The sequence below is a fragment of the Hibiscus syriacus genome, unplaced genomic scaffold (assembly GCF_006381635.1).
Source record: "Hibiscus syriacus cultivar Baekdansim isolate YM2019G1 unplaced genomic scaffold, ASM638163v2 tig00014064_pilon, whole genome shotgun sequence".
NCBI lineage: Eukaryota > Viridiplantae > Streptophyta > Magnoliopsida > Malvales > Malvaceae > Hibiscus > Hibiscus syriacus.
The window spans coordinates 136,369-159,631 of NW_024062313.1; the positions used below are offsets into that span (position 1 = coordinate 136,369).

The window sequence follows — 23,263 nt, forward strand, 5'->3', positions numbered from 1 at the left end:
TAGTCTTCTAAGTCAGGAGCTACTTATAGTTTATCGGTTACAACCATTCACATAAATGCATCTCTCAATTTACTGTTTGTTAGTTAGAAAGATGAATCTGATAATGGAGCTATTGACATGTGTTGTTATGCTTCATATATGCCAGAGTAATTATTTTCATAATCAATACTGTTTATTATTAGTCATTCAGCACTATGAATGTGATTAGAGGCACTAACCATGGTATGGATTATTCATTGGTAGATAAATGCTTTATGTATGGCATTTTTTGCACGATCTGAAGAAGCACGCAAAAGTCATTCTGTTCACAAGCTCGCTTTGGTACCTTCTCAACCTTCATTGTTCTTATTCCACGTATTTTTTTGGTTTTAGTTGGAATCTTTGTCATGTTATATAGTGATTGATATTCATAGCTGTAATTCTTCTACTAAATTATTGCCCCATAAATTGAATGTTCTTGGGTCCTACAGGGAGCACCTGCACTAGAAGATGCACTTTCTAAAGGATTGCCGATCCAGAAAGAAATAGATTCTCTGCGTACCTACCTTGAAGGTATTGAGAAGGATTCAATATTAGATTTGGTACTTTCGTCTCTCCCAGAAGAAACTCGGTGCCATGGTACAGACACTCTATACAGTTGAATCAAAAGGCAAGTTGTCTAATATATGTAAATAAATTACGAGTCCTTTTGAATGAGAGAACCTATACTTTTGGTTACATATGGTTGATAGTTCGCCATTGAAGAATTCTATTTATGAATTGTATGCTTCACTTTTGGCGATATTGTAATAAAAAGGAAGATTTTTAAATGCTTTTATGGAGGCAAGCTAAAAGTATTTTTTTTCCCCAAAAATTAAAATCTGGGAGGAACGACAAGCCTGGCATCATTCACATTACACCTCTTTAGCTGTTGTAGGTTTGTGCCCTCTTTTCTTCCTGATATCCTAATATCTGTGCTGAAAACATTGTCCCTTTTACTTGCAAATCCATTTCACGCCCTCCTCTGTATTACCGTTACTGAATATTGCTCCTTTTTAAAAAAGGAAGTATTAGTCCTCTTTATGTACCACATTATCTGCCAGTCGGATATAGACTGTCTCATCTAGATCTCTGTTGCATCTAAGTAGCATCATCCTATCACTTGTCTGCAGGAATCTCCCAAGTTATCTTCTCACAGCGCCTTAGCTATAGTATGGACACGGGGGGGAAGTTTGAGTTTTCATCTAGGCAATTTTGAGTTTATTTTGAAGATTGACTAGAATACTGTAGAAGTTACTAAAATTTAGTTGTTGATGTGACGGCATTTCAAGTTTTCATAGCCTCAACCATGCTGTTGTCTATAAGCAGTGGTAGTTAATAGTTCTAGTGATTCTTATTAATTCAAACAGATACCGATTCATAACATTGAATATAATTTTATTTTGCAGTTTAATGCAATGAAAGGGAGCCTAAGGCACTTCAGCCTAATTCCACCAGGCGGTGGTGGTATCTTGACACATTCTTTAGCACATATAGTATCCTGGTTAAAGGTATAAAACCATGTGATTTACCTTTCAATAATATTGTAGATATGCCATTGAAAATTTTCATGCTTGCCTTTTGACTATACTCTAGGTTAAGGGAGTTGACCAATCTGGTGAAGGGATTGAGTCTTTAATCAGTAGAGTTGACAAATACTTGGCTGAAGGAAAGCTCGCTGAAGCAGCAGCCGTCTTGGAGCAAGGCTTCAAAGGTAGCCAAGCAGAAGAGATAGTCGGTGATTGGGTGAAAAGAGCGAGGAATAGGGCCATCACGGAGCAAGCTTTAACCATACTTCAATCGTATGCTGCATGCATCAGTCTTACCTAATCTTCCGTCCTGGAACACTTGGCTCAAACAAAATCTTGGGTATGGAATTTACAATCTCACAATGCTTATTTTTCTTAAAAATAGTTTACTGTTGGAATACAAATTTTGGTTTTCTTCACTGAAAAAAGGTCCACATATACTGTTATTAGGTCATCATGGTGTAATGTCGGAATAAAGTATAGGATTATCGGAAACAGAGTGATTTCCTTGATCTCTTTTGAAGATATTGGCATATGTATGGTTGATGATGTGTCATTTTATTGAAATATTTTTCTCAACATTTTGCAATTTTTAACAGCCAGAGTTTTCCCGTTTCCAGTTGAATTGACATAAAAATTATATCACCTTAAGTTGTAACAACCTAACACTGATTCAACATATTTTGCATTGCTGTTATGAGAATTGCCCTCACAACTAACAACTTTTCCAAGTGGGCTTTTCAGATTTCTTTATGCACAAGGTATTTACCTTTCAACTAATTATCTCCTACACAGACAGTCTAAATTAGTTACCTGTACTACTTAATTAATTGATTATTATCTTAGTATTGGAAAACTCACTGGAAGTATAATGTATCTTATTTCACTTGTACTAATTGGGAATATTAAGGGAAGAATTTAATTAATAAATGGGGAGCGTTGTTTGTCACGTCCCTAGAGTTTTGGTCTAGCGAACGTACGGTCTTAGACTATAAAACTTGAGTCGATCGCCTAAGTAACCTTGTAAAACAACCTTGTGAGAATTTAAACTCATCAAGGTTGTTTTGTAGGCTTACTTAGACGATCGGCTAGAACTGTATCGTCTAAGGCTACATGTTTACTAGATTGAAACTTTAGGGACGTAGGTGACATATTTAAGACGATAAAACTAGATGCATAGATATCGTTGGTTTTATTATTTTTGATGTCAATAAAATAGTAAAAACAATACGAATGAATTATTTATGTTTCAAAGTGTTTTGAAATGAAAACAATACTTAAAAAAAGATCGAAAAAGAAAAAAAAAACTATAAAACCAAAAATCATTCATTTGCCCCTTTGATGACCTCTGCCTGTGGGCGGAAATCATATGTCCACTACACAAAATTGTTAGGGTATGTTAAATAATCATAATTATGATAACATATTCAGTCTATCTCATTTATTAATATAAGAGATTATTATTATTATTTGATATAATCAAACGTTCACTGTATAGACAATTGTCTGCTATAACTGGTTGTATCATGAGACATATGCTAAATATACCACGATTCTTATAGTTAGATATGTTTGAATAAGTTGATATGAGATATTATATTTATTCATTTATTATAATCTACTTAAGATATCAAGAAACATTATATAGACTATACAAATGTGACTTTTCCGTAACTTGTATCTGATTTAGATATGAAGGACAAAAGATTTTGATGCATGAAAAATAAATTAAAAAATTATGTCGAACCATGACTTCGTGCAACTTAGGTAGCAATAGTGTGTTGTTAAATGTCACTTTGGAGATAACATTGAAATGTTTAAAAATTTAGAGAATAATTCAAAATGAGTCATAGCATAGAGATAAAATTAAAAACTTCAAAAGTATAAGAATTAATTTAAAATAAATATCATATTTTGAGGATTTATGATGTAATTAACTCTTATATATAAAATATTTTTGAACCGTGTATATAAAACATAAATATATATGTACATATATGTCATATATGAAATAATTAGACAAGAATACTATATTTACATTATTATTATAATACAATTAAAGTATAGATTAAAATCTTCTATTCTCTTCTCTTCTCTTCTCTTACATTGTGAATTCATTATTTATTAAGAATAAAATTTCCTTTCTCCTTTCCGAATGATAGTTCTAAAGAAAATCATGTCCAAATTCATTTTAAATAATTTAAATATGTTATAAAATACATGAATACATATTAGCATATATAGAAAAAAAATTCTTAAAATGGAATAAAAGAAGCTGGCAAGCTGAGCCGAGAAAGTAGAGGTTTAAAATTGTCGGTGCTCCAGAAAAGCATCGGCTGTGAGTGAGCTGTGAGTGAACGCAAAACATAACACACTTCACTCTTTTCTTTTTCGTCTCGTAGAAAAATATAGGGTAAACTACACTCAAGGTCACTTAATTATAAGTTTAGTAACTAATACGTCACTTTTCGTTTAAAAATTATAAATAAGTCACTTAGTTAAAATATTATTATAAACATATCATTCTGTTGTTAAAATTGAAACGAATATCTAATTTTTCATATATAATAACATTTATCTCGAAACTTATACATTTTATTAATTTTATCCTAGTTAGAAATCATTCAATTAATATAACCCTTCATATTTAAATTTTCTATCAATTTAATATTTTTTGTGATATTGTCAAAAAAAAGTAAGCTCATAAAATCAAAGTAATAATTCAATAATTATATTTTTAATAAAGAAACAATATTTTTCTGTTATATTGTTATTATCATTAGAAAGCAATACAATTTTCTAGGAGAAGAACAAGCAATTTAGGAGAAGAATAAAAATTAAAATGATAAAAAATTTAAATATGAAGGGTTAATTTAATTTAATTATTTTTAATTAGAATTAAATTTATATAATATATAATTTATAAGGAATAAAATTATAAAGGACCATTTCACAATTCCTTCTAATATTTAGCGAGTGATCTGTTTGTAATAATATTTTAATTGAGTGTTCTATCTGTAACTTTTAGAAGAAAAGTGACTTATTTGTTACTAAACTCATAATTAAATGACCTAGAGTATAGTTGATCCATATATAATAAAAACGTAAACACAGAAAGACAGGAAGAAGCAGCATCATTACCTCGTAAAAAAAACATTTCTCTCTCTCTCTCTCTATTATCTTTCTCATCTTTGGCTTCTCTTCTACGAAATTGAAAGAAAGCACTCAATTAAAGACTAAACTCAAATCTTTCTGTTTCTTCATTCTCTCTCTCTGAAAGGTTTGCTCGTCTCTCTCTCCCCATCTACATTTCTTTTTCTTTTTCTCTTTTGTTTGTTTGTTCGTTCTCTTTTCTATTCATGATTCGGCGTCGTTTCTTCCAAATCTAAGCTTCTCAAATTCTCTTAATTCATTCTGCTATTTCCCTCTTGTATCAGACTTCGATCTGCTGTCTACTGATTTTCATTTTAGTAAAATTCAGTTCATTTTTAGTGGATTATTTATTTATTTATTTTCTGTTTGTTTCCTGAAAAAAAAAGGAAATATGTGTGTTTGAAATATGGTCTTTTGCTCCACTTGTTTCTGGACTATCAGTTACTAATATCAGATTTATTGGTTTAGTGTTCTTTTGAGGTCGATTTTTTTTTTTTTGTATTATCATGATTTTTGCTTGATCTGGACTTATATATTTAGTCTTATTCCACTTATTTCTTTTTACTTTTCGGCAGGAGATTTTAATGTTTTGACGATAGTGGCTGGATCTGAGGAGGGCCTGAGATTTTTTTTTTCTTTTCAAGATTCATCGAATTTCGCAATAAAAAGCAAAGCTGGCGGCGGCACTGTCTTGGAGGTTCGCTGCCAACAATGGCAGCAGCCTTGCTGCTAATGATATGGTATGTTTATATTTTTTTTCTAGATAAGTTTTTGGGTAATTCAAAGGATATGGTTCGTGAATTTATTGATATGACACATTTAGGAAGTTTAAGGTGGTTGATATGTTTATATCTCACTTTGCATTTTTTTTTAAAACAAATAAGTGCATCCTTTTAGTGGATAATTCGTTTTCTATAAGCTTTTCTGACCTTCGATATGGAAATGCAATTGCATAATGATAGATCTAAAAGTTATTTGGTTGTCGAGACTTTTATTGTCAATTATTTGGAAGTTTATTAAGAATCACTTATACTGAAATTTAATTTGTGATTTTCAAATATACATTCTTCAAAATAATATACTGGGAGGTGACTGTGTGTCATTAGTATTCCTTAACGCTACTGGTTGGTTTAGTTTCTCTAAAAATTTGCTTTTAGATATACATTTTTCAATTATTGCGGTGTTTTTTTTTCCTGATTTTCTCAGACTAGAATGTGATAGGTTATTGCTAGTATTGCTGTCCCCAAAACAACAATGATACTCATCTCCCCAGTCCCCATCTTGTCCTGAAAAGGACAATAGAAAATGAAATGTTATAAGTATACTTTTCAACTTTCTCTAAGCCCTACACTAATCAGCTAAATTGGGGATATATTTTGATTGTCTCAGAACAATATTCTGCAATGCTTTTCTTGTTTATGATTTCCATATTCTTTCTTAAGTGCAGCTTCTCAATGTAATCATATAGCATTTTTTTATTGTTTTTACATGGATACTTTCATTCACCTGTTGATGGCTCTCTAGTGATAGTCAATTGAATAAATTTGAGTTTTTAACATCATTACCTTTTTTATGCCTCTCCTGTTTGCAGGAAAAAAATGGGGATGCAAAACTTCAAGATTCTGAGCCCCCAACTCCACATTCAGTTATAAAAATGGGTTTGAGGTTAGTGTAAGCTATATTGTATGCATATTTTATTCTAGGATGCAAGGCACATTGCATTGGAAGAGCCAAGAACAATGTAGGGAAGCCTGGCCTTGAAGCTGCTCGCTAGATTTAGAGCAATCTGAAATTTGCAATACACATCATAAAATTTCTTTTCTCGACACCAGCAGAGCAGCATAGAGTTTAGCTAACTGTTTAATCAGAATATGCTTGTCGCCATCCTAGCTTCTCCATCCCATGTATATTTTGACTTCCCTTGGGCCTTTTCGGTGTATTTGACTTGGATTCTCTTGTCATGGGCCTTATTATGTTTTCAGTTGGCTACTTTGGTTTGCTGTCATAAGACGTGCATTTTTTTCTTGTTGCTTCTGAATTATAAGTTTTTAACTGTTGGAAAGGATCTGCTTTATCACCACTTTATTGATGTTCAAGATAATATTATCTTTCCCCATTCTTTGGTCATTTACTGAATTTGCATGCTATGATTATTAGCTATTATAGTTCTAAATTGACCACCTTATTCTTAAATCACCTTTAGGGATCGTACAAGCAGCATGGAGGATCCAGATGGGACATTGGCAAGTGTTGCACAGTGCATTGAACAGTTGCGGCAGAGTTCCTCATCAGTACAAGAGAAAGAGCATTCGCTGAGGCAATTGCTGGAACTCATCGACGCACGTGAAAATGCTTTTAGTGCTGTTGGATCACACTCTCAGGCTGTTCCAGTTCTTGTCTCTCTTCTACGATCAGGATCACTTGGAGTGAAGATCCAAGCTGCAACTGTTTTAGGCTCGCTTTGTAAGGAGAATGAACTAAGGGTTAAAGTCTTGCTTGGGGGCTGCATACCACCGTTGCTTGGTCTCCTCAAATCCAGCTCAGCAGAAGGTCAAATTGCAGCAGCAAAGACCATCTATGCTGTTTCACAAGGTGGTGCCAAGGATCATGTTGGATCAAAGATTTTTTCAACTGAGGGAGTTGTTCCAGTGCTTTGGAAGCTGCTACAGAATGGGCTGAAGACAGGAGATTTGGTTGATAACTTATTGACTGGAGCATTAAAAAACCTCTCAAGCAGCACCGAGGGATTTTGGGCAGCTACAGTACAAGCTGGAGGAGTTGATATACTTGTGAAGTTGCTCATAACTGGAAAGTCAAGCACTCAAGCTAATGTATGCTTTCTTCTTGCGTGTATGATGATGGAAGATGCATCTGTTTGTTCGAAGATATTGTCTGCTGAAGCTACTAAACAGTTGCTTAAACTGTTAGGACCTGGGAATGAAGCTCCTGTGAGAGCCGAGGCTGCAGGTGCTCTGAAGTCTCTTTCTTCTCAGTGCAAAGAAGCTAGAATGGAAATAGCTAACTCTAATGGTATTCCTGCTTTAATAAATGCTACAATAGCTCCGTCAAAAGAGTTCATGCAAGGTGAGTATGCCCAAGCATTGCAGGAGAATGCTATGTGTGCTTTGGCAAACATTTCTGGTGGTTTATCTTATGTCATCTCAAGTCTTGGTCAAAGCCTCGAGTCATGTTCTTCACCTGCTCAGACTGCTGACACACTTGGGGCTTTGGCTTCGGCTTTAATGATTTATGACAAAAACGCAGAATCTACTAGAGCATCTGATCCTCTGGTTATTGAGCAAACTTTAGTTAATCAGTTCCAACCTCGCTTACCATTCCTTGTGCAAGAACGTACAATAGAAGCTCTAGCTAGTTTGTATGGGAACACTGTACTCTCAATCAAACTTGCAAATTCTGATGCCAAAAGGTTACTTGTGGGGTTGATCACAATGACTACCAATGAACTTCAGGAAGAGCTTATAAGATCTCTCCTTGCACTTTGCAACAGTGAAGGAAGTCTATGGCGTGCTCTTCAAGGTCGTGAAGGTGTTCAGATGTTGATATCACTTCTTGGTCTATCATCAGAACAACAGCAGGAATGTGCAGTTGCACTGCTTTGCCTTCTATCGAATGAAAACGATGAAAGTAAGTGGGCCATTACTGCTGCTGGTGGCATTCCTCCTCTTGTTCAAATTCTGGAAACTGGTTCTGTGAAGGCCAAGGAAGATTCTGCATTGATTCTTAAGAATCTATGCAATCACAGTGAAGATATACGTGCATGTGTTGAAAGTGCTGATGCTGTTCCTGCACTATTATGGCTGCTTAAGAATGGGAGCTCAAATGGGAAAGAAATTGCCGCAAAGACTTTGAACCATTTAATTCATAAATCCGATACTGCTACTATCAGTCAGCTCAGTGCATTATTAACCAGTGATCTACCTGAATCTAAAGTGTATGTTTTGGATGCTTTAAGAAGTATGCTTTCAGTGGTCCCCTTCCAAGATATATTGCGTGAAGGTAGTGCTGCTAATGATGCAATTGAGACCATGATTAAAATATTGAACTCAACTAAAGAAGAAACTCAGGCAAAGTCAGCATCGGCTTTAGCTGGGATTTTTGAAACCAGGAAGGACTTGCGTGAAAGTAACAATGCCTTAAAAACTCTTTTGTCAGTCATGAAGTTGCTAAATGTTGAATCAGAAAACATCTTGGTAGAATCCTGCCGCTGTCTTGCTGCAATATTTCTTTCAATTAAGGAGAACAGGGATGTGGCTTCTGTTGCTCGAGATGCAATGTCTCCCTTAGTTTTACTGTCTGACTCTTCAGTTCTTGAAGTAGCAGAGAAGGCTGTATGTGCTCTAGCAAATCTTATTTTGGATACCGAGATATCGGAGATGGCTATTACTGAACAAATTATTCTGCCTTCTACAAGGGTTTTACGTGAAGGAACTGTTTCTGGAAAGATGCATGCAGCAGCAGCAATAGCACGACTGCTCCATTCAAGGCGAGTTGATTATGCAATAACTGATTCTGTGAACCATGCGGGAACAGTTCTTGCGTTAGTTTCTTTTCTAGAGTCTTCCAGAGGTGAATCTGCTGCCACAGGAGAGGCACTAGATGCACTTGCTATTCTGTCAAGATCAGAATCAGACGGTGGACAAATAAAACCTACATGGGCAGTTTTAGCTGAATTTCCAGAAAGCATATCTCCTATAGTTTCGTCCATTGCTGATGCAACACCCTTATTACAGGATAAAGCTATTGAGATATTGTCACGACTTTGCAATGCTCAACCTGTCATTGTAGGAGAGAATGTTGCTAGTGCTTCTGAGTGCATTCCATCAATTGCTAGAAGGGTGACCAGTTCCACAAACTTAAAGGTCAAAATTGGTGGCACTGCTCTTCTTATATGTGCTTCAAAAGTTAATCACCATAAAATGGTGGAAGATCTCAATCAATCAAACTCTTCTATCTATCTAATTAAATCACTTGTTGCGATGCTTGGTTCTAGAGAGACTTCATTGGCAAATCCACAAGAAGATGATCAGGATGCCATTAGTATATGTAGGTATGCTAAAGGAGAAGGCACAGATGGGGAATCTGATATTGGCACATCCATTATTTCCGGTGAAAATTTGGCTATATGGCTACTCTCTGTCCTTGCTTGTCATGATGAAAAGAGTAAAATCCCAATAATGGAAGCTGGAGCCGTTGAAGTTGTCACCGAGAGAATTTCCCAACGATCTTCCCAATATGCTCAGGTATTCAATCCTCTTGTTAATTATTTATATAAAATAATGTTGATAAGAATAGAACTTATGGTGCTTACAACTATATATAAAATTTCTCTGAGATGGCATTGATATTATTCCGTGTTTCCCTATTCTGCAATTGTGGCTATATTATCTTTTACTTTTATTGAAAAATTAACATTCTCTGTGGTAATTTGCAGATTGATTTTAAGGAAGATAACAGCATATGGATTTGTGCATTATTGCTAGCAATCTTATTCCAAGATAGAGATATCATTCGAGCACATGGAACAATGAAATCAATACCAGTACTTGCAAATTTAGTGAAGTCAGAGGTTTCAGCGAACAGATATTTTGCTGCACAAGCAATAGCCAGTTTAGTCTGTAATGGTAGTAGAGGGACTCTCCTGTCTGTTGCAAATTCAGGGGCTGCTGGTGGTCTCATCTCTTTGCTTGGCTGTGCTGATGCTGATATACAAGAACTTCTTGAATTGTCTGAGGAGTTTGCTTTGATACGGTATCCAGATCAAGTTGCTCTTGAGAGGTTATTTAGAGTTGAAGACATTAGGGTTGGTGCAACTTCTCGAAAAGCAATACCTGCCCTTGTTGATCTACTTAAACCAATTCCAGACCGTCCTGGTGCACCTTTTCTGTCCCTTGGGCTTCTGATTCAGCTTGCAAAAGACTGTCCTTCAAATAAGATTGTTATGGTGGAATCGGGAGCTTTGGAAGCTCTGACTAAGTATCTCTCTTTGAGCCCTCAAGATGCAACAGAGGAAGCTGCTACTGACCTATTGGGGATCCTATTTAGCAGTGCTGAAATTCGAAGACATGAGGCAGCATTTGGTGTTGTTGGTCAACTTATAGCAGTTTTACGTCTTGGAGGAAGAGCTGCTAGGTTTAGTGCTGCTAAAGCATTGGAAAGCCTATTCTCTGCTGACCATATCAGAAATGCTGAGACTGCCCGGCAAGCTGTTCAACCCTTGGTTGAGATTCTTAATACTGGAATGGAGAGAGAACAACATGCTGCTATTGCAGCGTTAATTAGGTTGTTGAGTGAAAATCCTTCTAAAGCACTTGTCGTTGCTGATTTTGAAATGAGTGCAGTGGATGTTCTTTGCAGAATCCTTTCAACAGATTGTTCAATGGAACTGAAGGGAGATGCTGCTGAGTTGTGTTGTGTTCTTTTTTCTAATACAAGAATCAGGTCCACCATAGCTGCAGCTCGTTGTGTTGAGCCTCTAGTGTCTCTCCTTGTAACTGAGTTCGGTCCTGCTCATCATTCAGTTGTCCGTGCATTAGATAAACTCGTGGATGATGAACAACTGGCAGAACTAGTTGCAGCACATGGGGCTGTAATACCTCTTGTAGGCCTTCTGTATGGGAAGAATTATATTCTTCAAGAAGCTATCTCAAGAGCTCTCGTGAAGTTAGGGAAAGACAGGCCTGCTTGTAAGATGGAAATGGTGAAATCTGGGGTAATCGAAAGCATACTTGATATCCTCCATGAAGCGCCAGATTTCTTATGTGCTGCTTTTGCAGAACTGCTCCGAATATTGACAAATAATGCTACAATAGGTAAAGGACCATCTGCTGCAAAAGTGGTTGAGCCCCTTTTTCAGTTGTTGTCCAGATCAGAATTTGGACCTGATGGACAACATAGTGCATTACAGGTCCTTGTAAATATTCTGGAGCATCCACAGTGCCGTGCTGATCATACTCTAACCTCTCACCAAGCTATAGAACCCATTATTCCACTTCTTGATTCCCCTGCTCCTGCAGTTCAGCAGTTGGCATCAGAGCTTCTATCACATCTACTCTTAGAAGAACATCTTCAGAAGGATGCAGTGATACAGCAAGTAATAAGTCCCCTTATAAGAATTCTTGGCTCTGGCATACATATTTTGCAACAGAGAGCTGTAAAGGCTCTTGTGAGCATTGCTTTAATTTGGCCAAATGAAATTGCAAAAGAGGGTGGCGTCAGTGAGCTGTCTAAAGTGATATTGCAAGCTGACCCTTCACTTCCACATGCTTTATGGGAATCAGCTGCCTCAGTTTTAGCTAGCATTCTGCAATTCAGTTCTGAATTTTATCTAGAAGTTCCTGTTGCTGTTTTGGTAAGGTTGCTGCATTCAGGTTCAGAGGGAACCATGATTGGTGCATTGAATGCTCTTCTGGTATTAGAAAGTGATGATGGGACCAGTGCTGAAGCGATGGCTGAAAGTGGTGCCATAGAGGCTCTCTTAGAACTTCTGAGATCTCATCACTGTGAGGATACAGCTGCAAGACTACTGGAAGTATTACTCAATAATGTGAAGATCAGAGAAACCAAAGTTACTAAGACTGCAATTGTACCACTATCCCAGTATCTCTTGGATCCACAAACCCAAGCTCAGCAGGCAAGGCTTTTGGCAACATTGGCTCTTGGGGACCTTTTTCAGAATGAGGCACTTGCTCGAAGTGCTGATGCTGTTTCAGCTTGTCGTGCTCTTGTTAATGTGCTTGAAGACCAACCAACAGAAGAAATGAAAGTGGTAGCTATATGTGCTCTGCAAAATCTTGTGATGTATAGTCGCTCAAATAAGAGAGCAGTTGCTGAGGCTGGGGGTGTTCAGGTTGTATTGGATCTAATAGGTTCAAGTGATCCCGAGACATCCATTCAAGCTGCTATGTTTGTTAAACTTCTATTTTCGAACCATACTATTCAAGAGTATGCTTCTAGTGAAACAGTCAGAGCCATAACTGGTAAGTTCCCAAGCTCTGTTGGAGTTTATTATATATGTGTAGATTGGTAATTCTAACTGCATTATCATTTTTTTGGTGCGCTCCTCAAAAAGATTTGAGTGTCACCAACTCACCATAACACATCACTCTTTCCCTGTTGTCATAGTCTGAAAAATATATTGACATTATGATTGTTGCTCTACAGCTATATAAAATAAGCTGCATTGTAAATTGTCTGTTTTTTGCACCCATTTATTGTTTTACTGGGAAATAATCACAGTGCTGCTTGTGTGTCTGTATACACCTTAGTTTTCTTTATCATGGGTGAAGGTTTTAGAAGAACCAACAAACAATATATCTTATTCAAAGACCAGCAGTGCATTGAAATTTATTTGTTTTACCTTTTCTCCATTTGTTTTAAAGTGGTATTGGTAACCCGTTGTTCCTTAGATTCCGTTTTCATACAAGCTTTTGCTTCCGTTATATGTAACTTCTGTTAATATTTCGCAGCTGCTATTGAGAAGGACTTATGGGCTTCTGGAACTGTCAATGAGGAGTATCTAAAAGCTCTAAATTCTTTATTTAGCAACTTCCCACGTTTGAGAGCAACTGAGCCTGCAACACTAAGTATTCCTCATTTGGTTACATCCCTCAAGACAGGCTCTGAGGCAACTCAAGAAGCTGCTTTGGATGCTCTTTTTCTACTCAGGCAAGCTTGGTCAGCATGCCCAGCTGAAGTTTCAAGAGCTCAATCAGTTGCCGCTGCAGATGCAATCCCATTGCTGCAGTATTTAATACAGTCTGGCCCACCTAGATTTCAGGAGAAGGCAGAATTTCTGTTGCAGTGCTTGCCTGGAACATTGGTGGTGATAATTAAGCGTGGTAACAATATGAAGCAATCAGTAGGGAACCCAAGTGTCTATTGCAAACTTACTCTTGGAAACACCCCACCTCGGCAGACTAAGGTAAGATGCTTCCATATCCTTATCCATCCTGTTTATCTGACTCTGAATTGAGTTCTGGAACATTTCTTTCTGATTTTGTAAGTTATCACACAATGTTTTGGTAGAACTATACATTTAGTTGTGTGATTTGGAGTAGCCTTTTCATCCCTACACTGCTTGAGCTTCAGCTCCTGAGTGCTTGTTAAGTGGTGTTGTTCCACATAAGTGAAATTTTGGCTTTGGCTTTCTTGTGGTCTTATATTCAAGTCTACTAATTGATTACTAATTTTAGGTTGGTTAACATGTTATAGAATTATAATATGTTCTCTTTTTTGTGTCCCTCTTGTGAGTTTGTTCACATGTAGCCCCTGAGCTGCATGTGGGAGGGAATATTAAGTAATATTATCCTACATCTGTGAAGTTTTGACCATTGAGTTTAATATCGGACATCTTCAAGTCACTCCCCCTATAATTAATTGATTTTAGGTTGGAAATGCTTAACAGCTGGTGTCCTCAAAATTGACTTGTTTATACATATATAGAGAGAGAGGTGAACATTTTAAAATGCTGCCAGTATATGGATACATAACATTGCTGATGTTTGGGTTTGGACTTTAAGCTAAAAGTGTTAAGATTAGAATGAAAGGGGATTTTTCTTTTCTCAATACAAGGGTGGGACTCAGGAAGTACAGTTGATTCCGAAGCTTTGTTTATTATGCTGGATAAACAAATTGGATGAATGTGTGTTCCGTCTATTTGTGTTTGGTTTGAGAATCACTTGGAAACATTCTGTGCTCGTTATCCGTTAACCTCCCTCAAACTTTAATTACTGCTTATGCCTACTTATTTGTCACTTGTCAGATTGTATCAACTGGTCCAAATCCAGAGTGGGATGAAAGTTTTGCGTGGACTTTTGAGAGTCCTCCAAAAGGCCAGAAGCTGCACATATCTTGCAAGAATAAGAGCAAAATGGGGAAGGTAAGTGTATCAGTATTATTGAATGGCTGGATTTGGTTTATTAAGAGAAATGTGAACATGCTCATATCTTAGTTTTCTTTTGTTGTTTCTAAATTTTATTTGATTCTTTACGAAAACAGAGTTCCTTTGGAAAAGTTACAATCCAAATCGATCGGGTTGTAATGCTTGGGTCAGTCGCAGGGGAGTATACATTATTGCCCCAAAGTAAAAGCGGGCCATCACGTAATTTGGAAATTGAATTCCAGTGGTCTAACAAATGAAGAATGCGACGGAGGTAAATATTATTATTATTTTTTGCCCGCAAAGTGATGATTGAGAAGGGAACATACATTCTGGTTTTTGGCATCCCAGTGTACATGGTCCAATGGTGATTTTGACGCCTGTAGTGTATTCAATTGTGAAAGTAAAGTATTCGTTTTAATTTGTAATATGATTCTTTTCTTGCACTTCCCTGTGTGACACAAGTTGTAATATGATTCTTTGTTGGTGTGCTTTGTAAAATTTGAGAGCAAAAATAAGGGCTTTATATAATTCAATGTGTTTTCATGTAATTCTTCTTTCTTTTCTTTATTGGGCCAAGCCTCGTTACAAGGAGGCACTACCTACTCATCGTTTTGGAAGCCTTTAGCATAGGCATATGGCTAGCTCTAAGGAAACTCTTACCGACAATAGGAGAAAACATCATAAGCTTTTGTTGGTATTCGATCAAGTGAATTAAAAAAATATTTATATTATTTGATTTGATAAATCTTATTTTATAACTCAAATTTTATTTAAAAATAAATTCTTGAGTCAAATCAAATAGAATTAAGTTGTTTCAATTTTTGTTTAAATTTAATTATAATTGTTTATAATATTATAATACTACTTGATTTTAATTTAGACGATTTTTTATAACAACATACAATCTATTATATTTATTCACAATTTTTCTTATATGATATATATCATAATTGATTAAGAGATTCGGTTCAAACTTGAAAATCAATCATCTAATTACTAAAAATTTCAAGTTATCAAAGTTAAACGAACGAACAAAATATTAAAATTTAAACTTAAACGAATCCAACATGAGCACCTTTAAAAATAAAAATCGAACATGAACATATCCTTATTTATTCAATTTCGGTTCATTTACATCCCTGATTAAAACCTGATGCAAATTAACCTTAGGTTTCCCTGCTGTGCGCAGAATTACTACATGAAAACTAGGACAGTCATGTCAGTAACTGTGCCCACCTCTGAAACTCAATCCTTGAAAACAGTCTAATATGAAACTTTCAATACATGACAAATAAAACCATATTGATATATTCAACATATTAATCATACAAAAAAATGTAGCAAAATCTTAACTCATTTATGAAATCATATATGACGTATAAAATGCCAACACTACAAGAAAACATCGAATATTAAGATCACGTATACAATATTCTTAACCGGATCATGGCTTATCTCACAAACGTGCAATCAAACATATCAATTAGGAGAAGTTCTAGGATAGGAATTCCAGGTTTAAGGCTTAACTAATTTCTTCACCTTCCATATAGAAATTCGACGAATTCCCCCCATTCTTTTTAATGCCATAACCGTTCATCATGAGATTAAAAACAGCAGTGACAGAGCATCTTATATAGCCACATCAAAGGGATTAAAATGTGATGAATGAAGCATCAACTATGCAAAAGTATACTATTGACATTCTGCAATTTTACAAGGTTGTGCCCCCACCATCGGACATCAGAGATGCAGCAGCTGCAGCAGCCGTAGGGACTACACCGGTTGAAACACCCGGCATTGACAAATGCAGCAGCCTGTAAAATTAAACATTAAAGCTTGTATGAGTTACATACATATACAACCATAGGATCTGTCAAGTTTGATCACCAGTGGCATACATGGGAATCATATTTTATAGTCACTATTATCAATCATTAAGAAACCAAGAATAAACTAGTGTATTGGTTTCTAAGCATGGAGTAGGAATTGGATAAGATAAGTTCTGCATAATCACGCATCTTAAGAAGGCAGATAAATTTCTTACGGTGTGAGATATTCGCAGAAGGAAGTCACAGCAGCAACGACTTCATTGTAATTTTCAGATGTTGCAGGGGCAGTGACTTCAACAAGCTGTATACCAGGCGTTACAGACACAGCATCATCTGTCGCATGCAGTTTTAGCATCTTACTGACGGATGGAACAGTTACAGTTATCTGAGCACCCCTTTGGAAACGAAAGGTGAACCCCACCCTCAGCAGCTCATGATCCAACTTCTATCCGAGCGCATAAAATAATCGAAGCACGTTTTTGCTTGCTTTGCTTTCTACCATACTCCTAACCAGAACAGAAATTTGCTCTGCCCCAGCACCCCTCATTGCACCTCCAACATGTTTAACAGTCCTACAGGAAATATAGAAGGCTTTTTATAATAAACAATCAAATATCCAAAATTAACAAAACTAGAAACTCCAGTTTACCAAGTAGGTTCAGACTGCTCAAGATCACACAATAATCTGACCTCTGAAGCAACAAGACCTGTAAAATTCTAAGCATTAGCAAAGCAGAACCTAACCATTCTTTATTACAAATAAAGCAAGAAGCCATGAATTACGATATGATTAAGCAGGAAACTCATTCACAACATTAAACCAGAAGCCAAAAAAAGGCTTTCATCTCCCGATAATCCTTTGACTTGTAAGCATAATTAAAGCTTTTGACAGTGAGAATGTGAAGAGCTACCAAGATTTGGACCGCTTTTAAGGCAAATTTCATGGACCCTTAGGAGTTCTTTATGAACCCCACAAAGGCCTTGAAGTAGAATCTCGAGTGCTTCAACATACTGCAAATCTCAAAAACAAAACAAAAATCATCTTAACGTAATCCTCAGAGTAGGTAAATTTCTAAAATTAAAAAATATATTATATACTTTTGATGTGAATTTTTACCTGCATCTCTATAATTCCTTGAACAACGCACTCCATTTTGACAACTTTTGCATTCAAATCTTATTTGGTTTAAACGATGAACTGCGACTGGCGATCGATTTTGGTAGAGCACACCGCGAAACCCTTTCTCTGCCTACTGTAATTGATATGGGCGTTGAAATGTGCCGTCACCGACCCCAAAACAAAATATGGGCTAAAACTTGAGAAGGTTTTCAAAATTTTCTGTGCTGTTCAACCCAATCTGAGCCCATCATCTGACTGTCCTTTATTCCATTGTGTTAATAGAAAATTTAGGGTGGATTAGGGTTTTAAAAATTTTAATTAGATAAATTTTAGATTTAAGGTCAGTGTATCTGATAGAAATTTTGTATGTTTATTAAAAAATAATATGTGTTCTTAAATAGTTATTATACAGTATATAAACTAATTTTTTTATTTATTTTATTTATATATATATATATTTTTTGGGATGAATGATGTATTTTTATTATCCAAGAAGCCGAGAATTTATATTTATTTATATAAATTTTGATATATAATATTTAAGATAAAATTTACATAATAAGTTCTACATCAATTTGTTGATTAATTCTGGAACCAGTTGATTTACAAAATAATGATCAATTGATTAAAATATATTATTTGGGATTAAGAAAAAGCAATATAGCAAATCATGATATCATGGAGTAGAAAATTGTTGTGTCCAAAAAGCAGATGCCAAGTGGTTTTGGTTCATTATCATATGGTTCACCAATTTAATAGATATACATAAGTTTAGGTTAAAAATCGTCAATAATCTCTAAAGCATGTAGTTAAAAGTTCTTAATCGATAACTTAATTTTTTTTCTAAATTGTGAGTTCAATACTCATTACGAGTAAAATTTCCCTTCCCCTCTCCCTAAGTAGGAGTTAAAGATGAGATGTAATGTAATTTGACTTTAATTACATTTACAACTGAAAGAAACAATAATTCACTATAAACATATATATCAATACATATATATTAAATTCAATGTATATCAAAGTTCGATGTATCTAAAAACGCTTCTAATATCTTACAAAAATTCATCTCAACAGCATAAACCCTAACAATTAGAGACATCACGAAAATAATTACATTTCTTCAAAATAATTATCTTATGATTCATCTAAAAAAACATAATATAAGGAGGAAAACAAATTTAGCCCTTAAAATTTCATACTCTATAATTCTTTTTACCTAAATAAACTTAAGGGTAGTTTATTTTTTAGATCACTAAATTTATCTATAACTTTCATTTAGATTGTAAATATTTGATAATGATTGAGTGACATTGCTTATTCGGTTCGAGCCAAGGAATCCCTTATATATGATGCAAAATGGATCTTGTTCTATCGTTGATAAGAGAAATCTCTATAAAAAAAAATATTAATCAGAATTTGAAGAAGGGTAAGGAGACAGAGAAAGAGTACTCGACCCGCAACAAATAAAGAAGGATTTATTTAATCACATAGTTTGGTCTCCTAGAATATGGCACCCTTGGGGCTTTCTATTTAATTGTATCGAAATGCCTAATGAATTAGCATTTCCGTCGAGTCATTTCGGGGCAAACAGATCATTTATGATGAAAAAGATGACTATCTTTACTGCCTGTTGATATTCGATTTGCAGGGGAACCTGGACGTTCTAGTATAGGTGGTAAACCCAGATTTGGGGTTCTCTCTGGTGGTCGACCGCTAGAGTTACCAAAGGGATTGATGGGGTTTTGTGCAGGGTTAGGATTATCGCCGATAGGGTTTGCTGCCGAAGGTATTTTTCCTATAACCATCTTGTCGCGGGATAAAATGTCACTCTTTAATTAACATAACGTAAGATTTTTTACAAGTATATTTTAATTTAAAGAGAATATCTTCTGAGTGCACATCGAAAAGCATATCTCATACTAAAGATTTTATTTAATTCTCATAGCTGGTGTCTCACACAAAGCAATAAACACAATATCTTCATTGGTAAATTTTAACATCATATAAAATATTGAAAGTGATTTTAAGCAACAAGAAAATAATATAATATTTATAGGAAAAGAACAAAGATTAATTTAATATACTTTTTAAATATAAAATGTTAAATTTATTCGAATTATGATTGAATTGATATAATGCATAAATCAATATTCGTTTCATTTTTAATGACAAATTGATTTATTTATAACATTCAATTAATTAAATGATCTATTTGAGACTTTTTAAAATTCATAATCAGTTTGTAATTTTACTAATAATTAAGTGGTATGTTATTTATTTTACACTATCATTTGTCACTAATCACAATTATTGGTAGGGTGAGTAAAACTCGAAAAATCAATTTTTTGACTCGATTCGAAAAAATTCGACTCGAATTGACTTCGAGTTGTACTTTCATATTCGACTAGAAAAAATTTCAAGTTCAAATCGAGTTGTATTTGGTAACTTGAATAACTCAAATTTTTTAGTGGTTAGTGAATTGATTTTTAAGTTTGAGTCGAGTTCTTCGACTCTGTATGATATATGCATATCACATATAAAAAAATTTGAAGAAATATATATATGTATTGTATATAGTTATAAAAAACAATTCATACAATAATCAAATAATATCATAATATTATAAATATTTACAATTAAATTTAAATAGAAACTCAAAAATTCGACTCGACTCGAAAAAAATTAAAATCAGCTTTGAGTTATAAAATATGAATCGTCAACTCAAACAACTTAAAACTTTTTAACTCGACTTAACTCGACTCAATCGAACATTCACCCTTAATTATAAAAGTCAAATACATGTAAAATTATATTTATGTAATTTAAAAATAATTTGATTTGCAATTAAAGTCTTATGTTTATTTTTTAAATATAATAAACCAGAAATTAGAGCAACGAAATAAGTTCGACGGCGGTCTCAAAAACCCAGTTTAAAGGCACAGACATTCCCTAGTTCAAATGAAACACAGGAAATTACTTTAATCAGGTGACAAATGTGTATTATTCATTGGTTAACCATTTCTTTGTTTACTCTATACCAGGACACACTGAATCCGTTCCTTTCCTTTGATAATTAACAAAAATTTCTTTCCGTCTTTCTCATCAATGATTTGTTAGATTAGAGCCATTGCAATAACAGCACAATCCCTTTGTTTTCTCTCTTAGCCTATATTCCAGGGTGAAATAACGAAGGGCACAAGTAGAATCAAGAGAGAAAAAATGGCAAGTGGAGGAGGGTATGGAGACCCAAGCCAGAAGATTGATTACGTCTTCAAGGTAGTTTTGATCGGCGACTCTGCTGTGGGCAAGTCTCAGATTCTTGCTCGGTTTTCCAGAAATGAGTTTAGTTTAGATTCCAAGGCTACCATTGGAGTTGAGTTTCAGACGAGAACTCTTGTTATTGAACACAAGAGTGTCAAGGCTCAGATTTGGGACACTGCCGGTCAAGAACGGTACTTTTTTTTTTGGAAACTTTTCACGAAGATTCGTTTATTTCCCCTTTTTTTTTTGGTGAAACCTTTCTGTTTTCTCAAAGATCTGTAGTTTTCGGACAGAAACAGAATTATAAGCTTGGAAAATGCCATCTGAAATCGAAAATTGATTCGGGAATCCTTGTACTAAACGTTTGTTTGCTAGATTTACTGTGCACTCACAAGATATGGTTGTATTTAGTTGTCTAAATTGTTTGGAGGTAAAAGGATTTTCAATGTTTGATAGATGGGTTATATAATTACTTTTCTTTTAAGTTTTTATGGGCTTGATGAAATCTTTCATGGTGATCAGTTGACAATAGGAACCCTCAGTTGGATCTTAATGCCCTATTTGATCAGGTGAAATAGTTTGGAACAAATTTGCAACAAATTGCGGTGTGGACGTCGGAGATTTGTGTTTGTGCTAGTGCGTATTTAAGCTTGTGATGTTGATAAGCAGGGCTGTGATATCTGTCATTCTTGTTGAATTTGAGCCATTTTAGTTGCAATCCGCCCCTATATTTGTGGTAGTAAATAAGTGGTTGATGACTCGATGGGATAGTCGCATCTTTTAATCATTCAACCTCTTTGGTAATGGTTAAAGCATTTGAATCTAACTCTTGACAGTTAATGTTTAATAAGTTTATATGTAATTGGTTTTGGTATTGATAATCTTGCTGGTTCCATCTTGGACAATTGCCATTTGATTATGGGGATTCTTTTGCCTTATGGTGATTCTGTTTTGATATACAAACCTAGCCATTTAGGTTGACCAATACTTTCTGCCTAATTCTTTTGCTTCTTATGATATGTTATATTGAGCAGATACAGAGCTGTTACAAGTGCATACTATAGGGGTGCTGTCGGGGCAATGCTGGTTTATGATATAACAAAACGCCAGACCTTTGATCACATTCCACGTTGGCTGGAAGAGTTACGCAGCCATGCCGACAAAAACATTGTTATTATTCTGATTGGGAACAAATGTGACCTTGAAAACCAGCGGGAGGTTCCAACCGAGGATGCGAAAGAATTTGCTCAAAAGGAGGGACTGTTTTTCTTGGAGACCTCAGCTCTTGAAGCGACTAACGTGGAGACCGCCTTCATGACTGTGCTTACTGAGATCTTCAACATCGTGAACAAGAAGAACCTGGTTGCTGATGAGAATCAGGGAAACGGCAACCCCACATCTCTAGCAGGCAAGAAGATCATCATTCCAGGTCCAGCACAAGAAATTCCAGCAAAGAGCAACATGTGCTGTAGATCATGAGTTAATTGGATTTGGTCTCCTATTGTTTGTCAGGTCATTTCTTTTACATTCTTAATATCAAATTTTCAAGGGTGCGGTATATCTGTTTGTATATTTTACATTGCATTAGTCTAGTTTGCAAGGGCAGCTAAACTAATTGCATCTTCTGAGATGGGCAAATAGAAAACCAAAGTTTGCAGCTGAGTTGCAGATTGTGTGAATGTTGTTTCTTGAAGTTATATGTTCTGTCGAATTATCCTGCTAAAGTTGTTGTCTTTGAATTTTTCCCTTAGAACAAGAAGATAAACTGCCAACCAGGTCCAATAATTGCAGCACGTTGTATTTGTATGAATTATTGGAAGCTCAGATCTGGTGAAATGGCAGAGGCAGATCAGTATGAATTATCAGTGCTGCCTGCATGTCACGGATGCTAGCTGGTCAATATTTATTATTTAAATCCAAGTTAATTTCATTCTTGGATCTCTATGTTTGATATGTATTTGAATTAAATGAGTCGATTTTCCAAAAATAAATATTAATTTTAAATTCAAAATCAAAATCACTTGTTACAAATACTAAATGACCAAGATAATCACCTCGTTTGTTAGGAGATTGGTAATAGTGTTTCTATTCTTAATTAACTTTTTATTAAAAAAAATGTGGATAATAATACGATTTATTACTATATTTATTTTGGTAAAATTGTTAAATTTCGTTGTAATTGATAATTTAATTTTAGTGGCTTGTTTTAGAATTAGCATCAATTTATTTGAGTGTGGTCGGAAAGCCACAAAATAATTAGGTTTTAGTATAATTGCTTGCGGTAATTAATTACACATGCGATAATGGGACACTTCAGTTACATTATTTAACTTTTAACAGTTAATTGCATATATACCCAAACTATAACCTTTATTTTAAATTGATCTTTAAATTTTTAAAAAATTTAATTTCATCCCTAAACCGTGACCCTCTTTCTAAATTAAGTCTTCAA

General features: G+C 35.0%; 2 protein-coding genes and 1 pseudogene across 3 annotated transcripts; 2 read left to right on the forward strand and 1 right to left on the reverse strand.

Moving 5' to 3' along the window:
- The first annotated feature begins 4,699 nt into the window (after positions 1–4,699).
- On the forward strand, positions 4,700–15,129 carry LOC120206839 (protein CELLULOSE SYNTHASE INTERACTIVE 1-like). 2 transcript variants are annotated; one of them, XM_039206414.1, is made up of 8 exons: positions 4,700–4,827; positions 5,276–5,440; positions 6,292–6,365; positions 6,904–9,961; positions 10,153–12,697; positions 13,187–13,641; positions 14,482–14,598; positions 14,718–15,129. In XM_039206414.1, exons 2-8 carry the CDS (start codon positions 5,438–5,440, stop codon positions 14,856–14,858), a joined length of 6,393 nt encoding a protein of 2,130 aa, XP_039062345.1. In that variant the 5' UTR covers positions 4,700–4,827; positions 5,276–5,437; the 3' UTR covers positions 14,859–15,129. The 2 variants fall into 2 exon arrangements, with proteins under 2 accessions (XP_039062345.1, XP_039062346.1); XM_039206415.1 differs by lacking the exon at positions 4,700–4,827 and adding an exon at positions 4,888–5,017.
- Positions 15,130–16,052: 923 nt separating this feature from the next.
- On the reverse strand, positions 16,053–17,653 carry LOC120206840 (annotated as a pseudogene).
- A 3,030-nt stretch (positions 17,654–20,683) lies between these two features.
- Positions 20,684–22,468, forward strand: LOC120206841 (ras-related protein Rab11A). Its single transcript, XM_039206416.1, has 2 exons — positions 20,684–21,002; positions 21,846–22,468. Exons 1-2 carry the CDS (start codon positions 20,770–20,772, stop codon positions 22,288–22,290), a joined length of 678 nt encoding a protein of 225 aa, XP_039062347.1. The 5' UTR covers positions 20,684–20,769; the 3' UTR covers positions 22,291–22,468.
- Positions 22,469–23,263: the final 795 nt, after the last annotated feature.

What these genes read in the sequence shown, in the direction of transcription:
- LOC120206839 (XM_039206414.1), top strand. An exon ending in GTTATAAAAATGGGTTTGAG is followed by an intron (nt 6,366 to 6,903) that starts GTTAGTGTAAGC and finishes AATCACCTTTAG; the next exon opens with GGATCGTACAAGCAGCATGG. An exon ending in AACAGTCAGAGCCATAACTG is followed by an intron (nt 12,698 to 13,186) that starts GTAAGTTCCCAA and finishes AATATTTCGCAG; the next exon opens with CTGCTATTGAGAAGGACTTA.
- LOC120206841 (XM_039206416.1), top strand. Translation starts at nt 20,770, where the DNA reads ATGGCAAGTGGAGGAGGGTATGGAGACCCAAGCCAGAAGATTGATTAC. An exon ending in GACACTGCCGGTCAAGAACG is followed by an intron (nt 21,003 to 21,845) that starts GTACTTTTTTTT and finishes TATATTGAGCAG; the next exon opens with ATACAGAGCTGTTACAAGTG.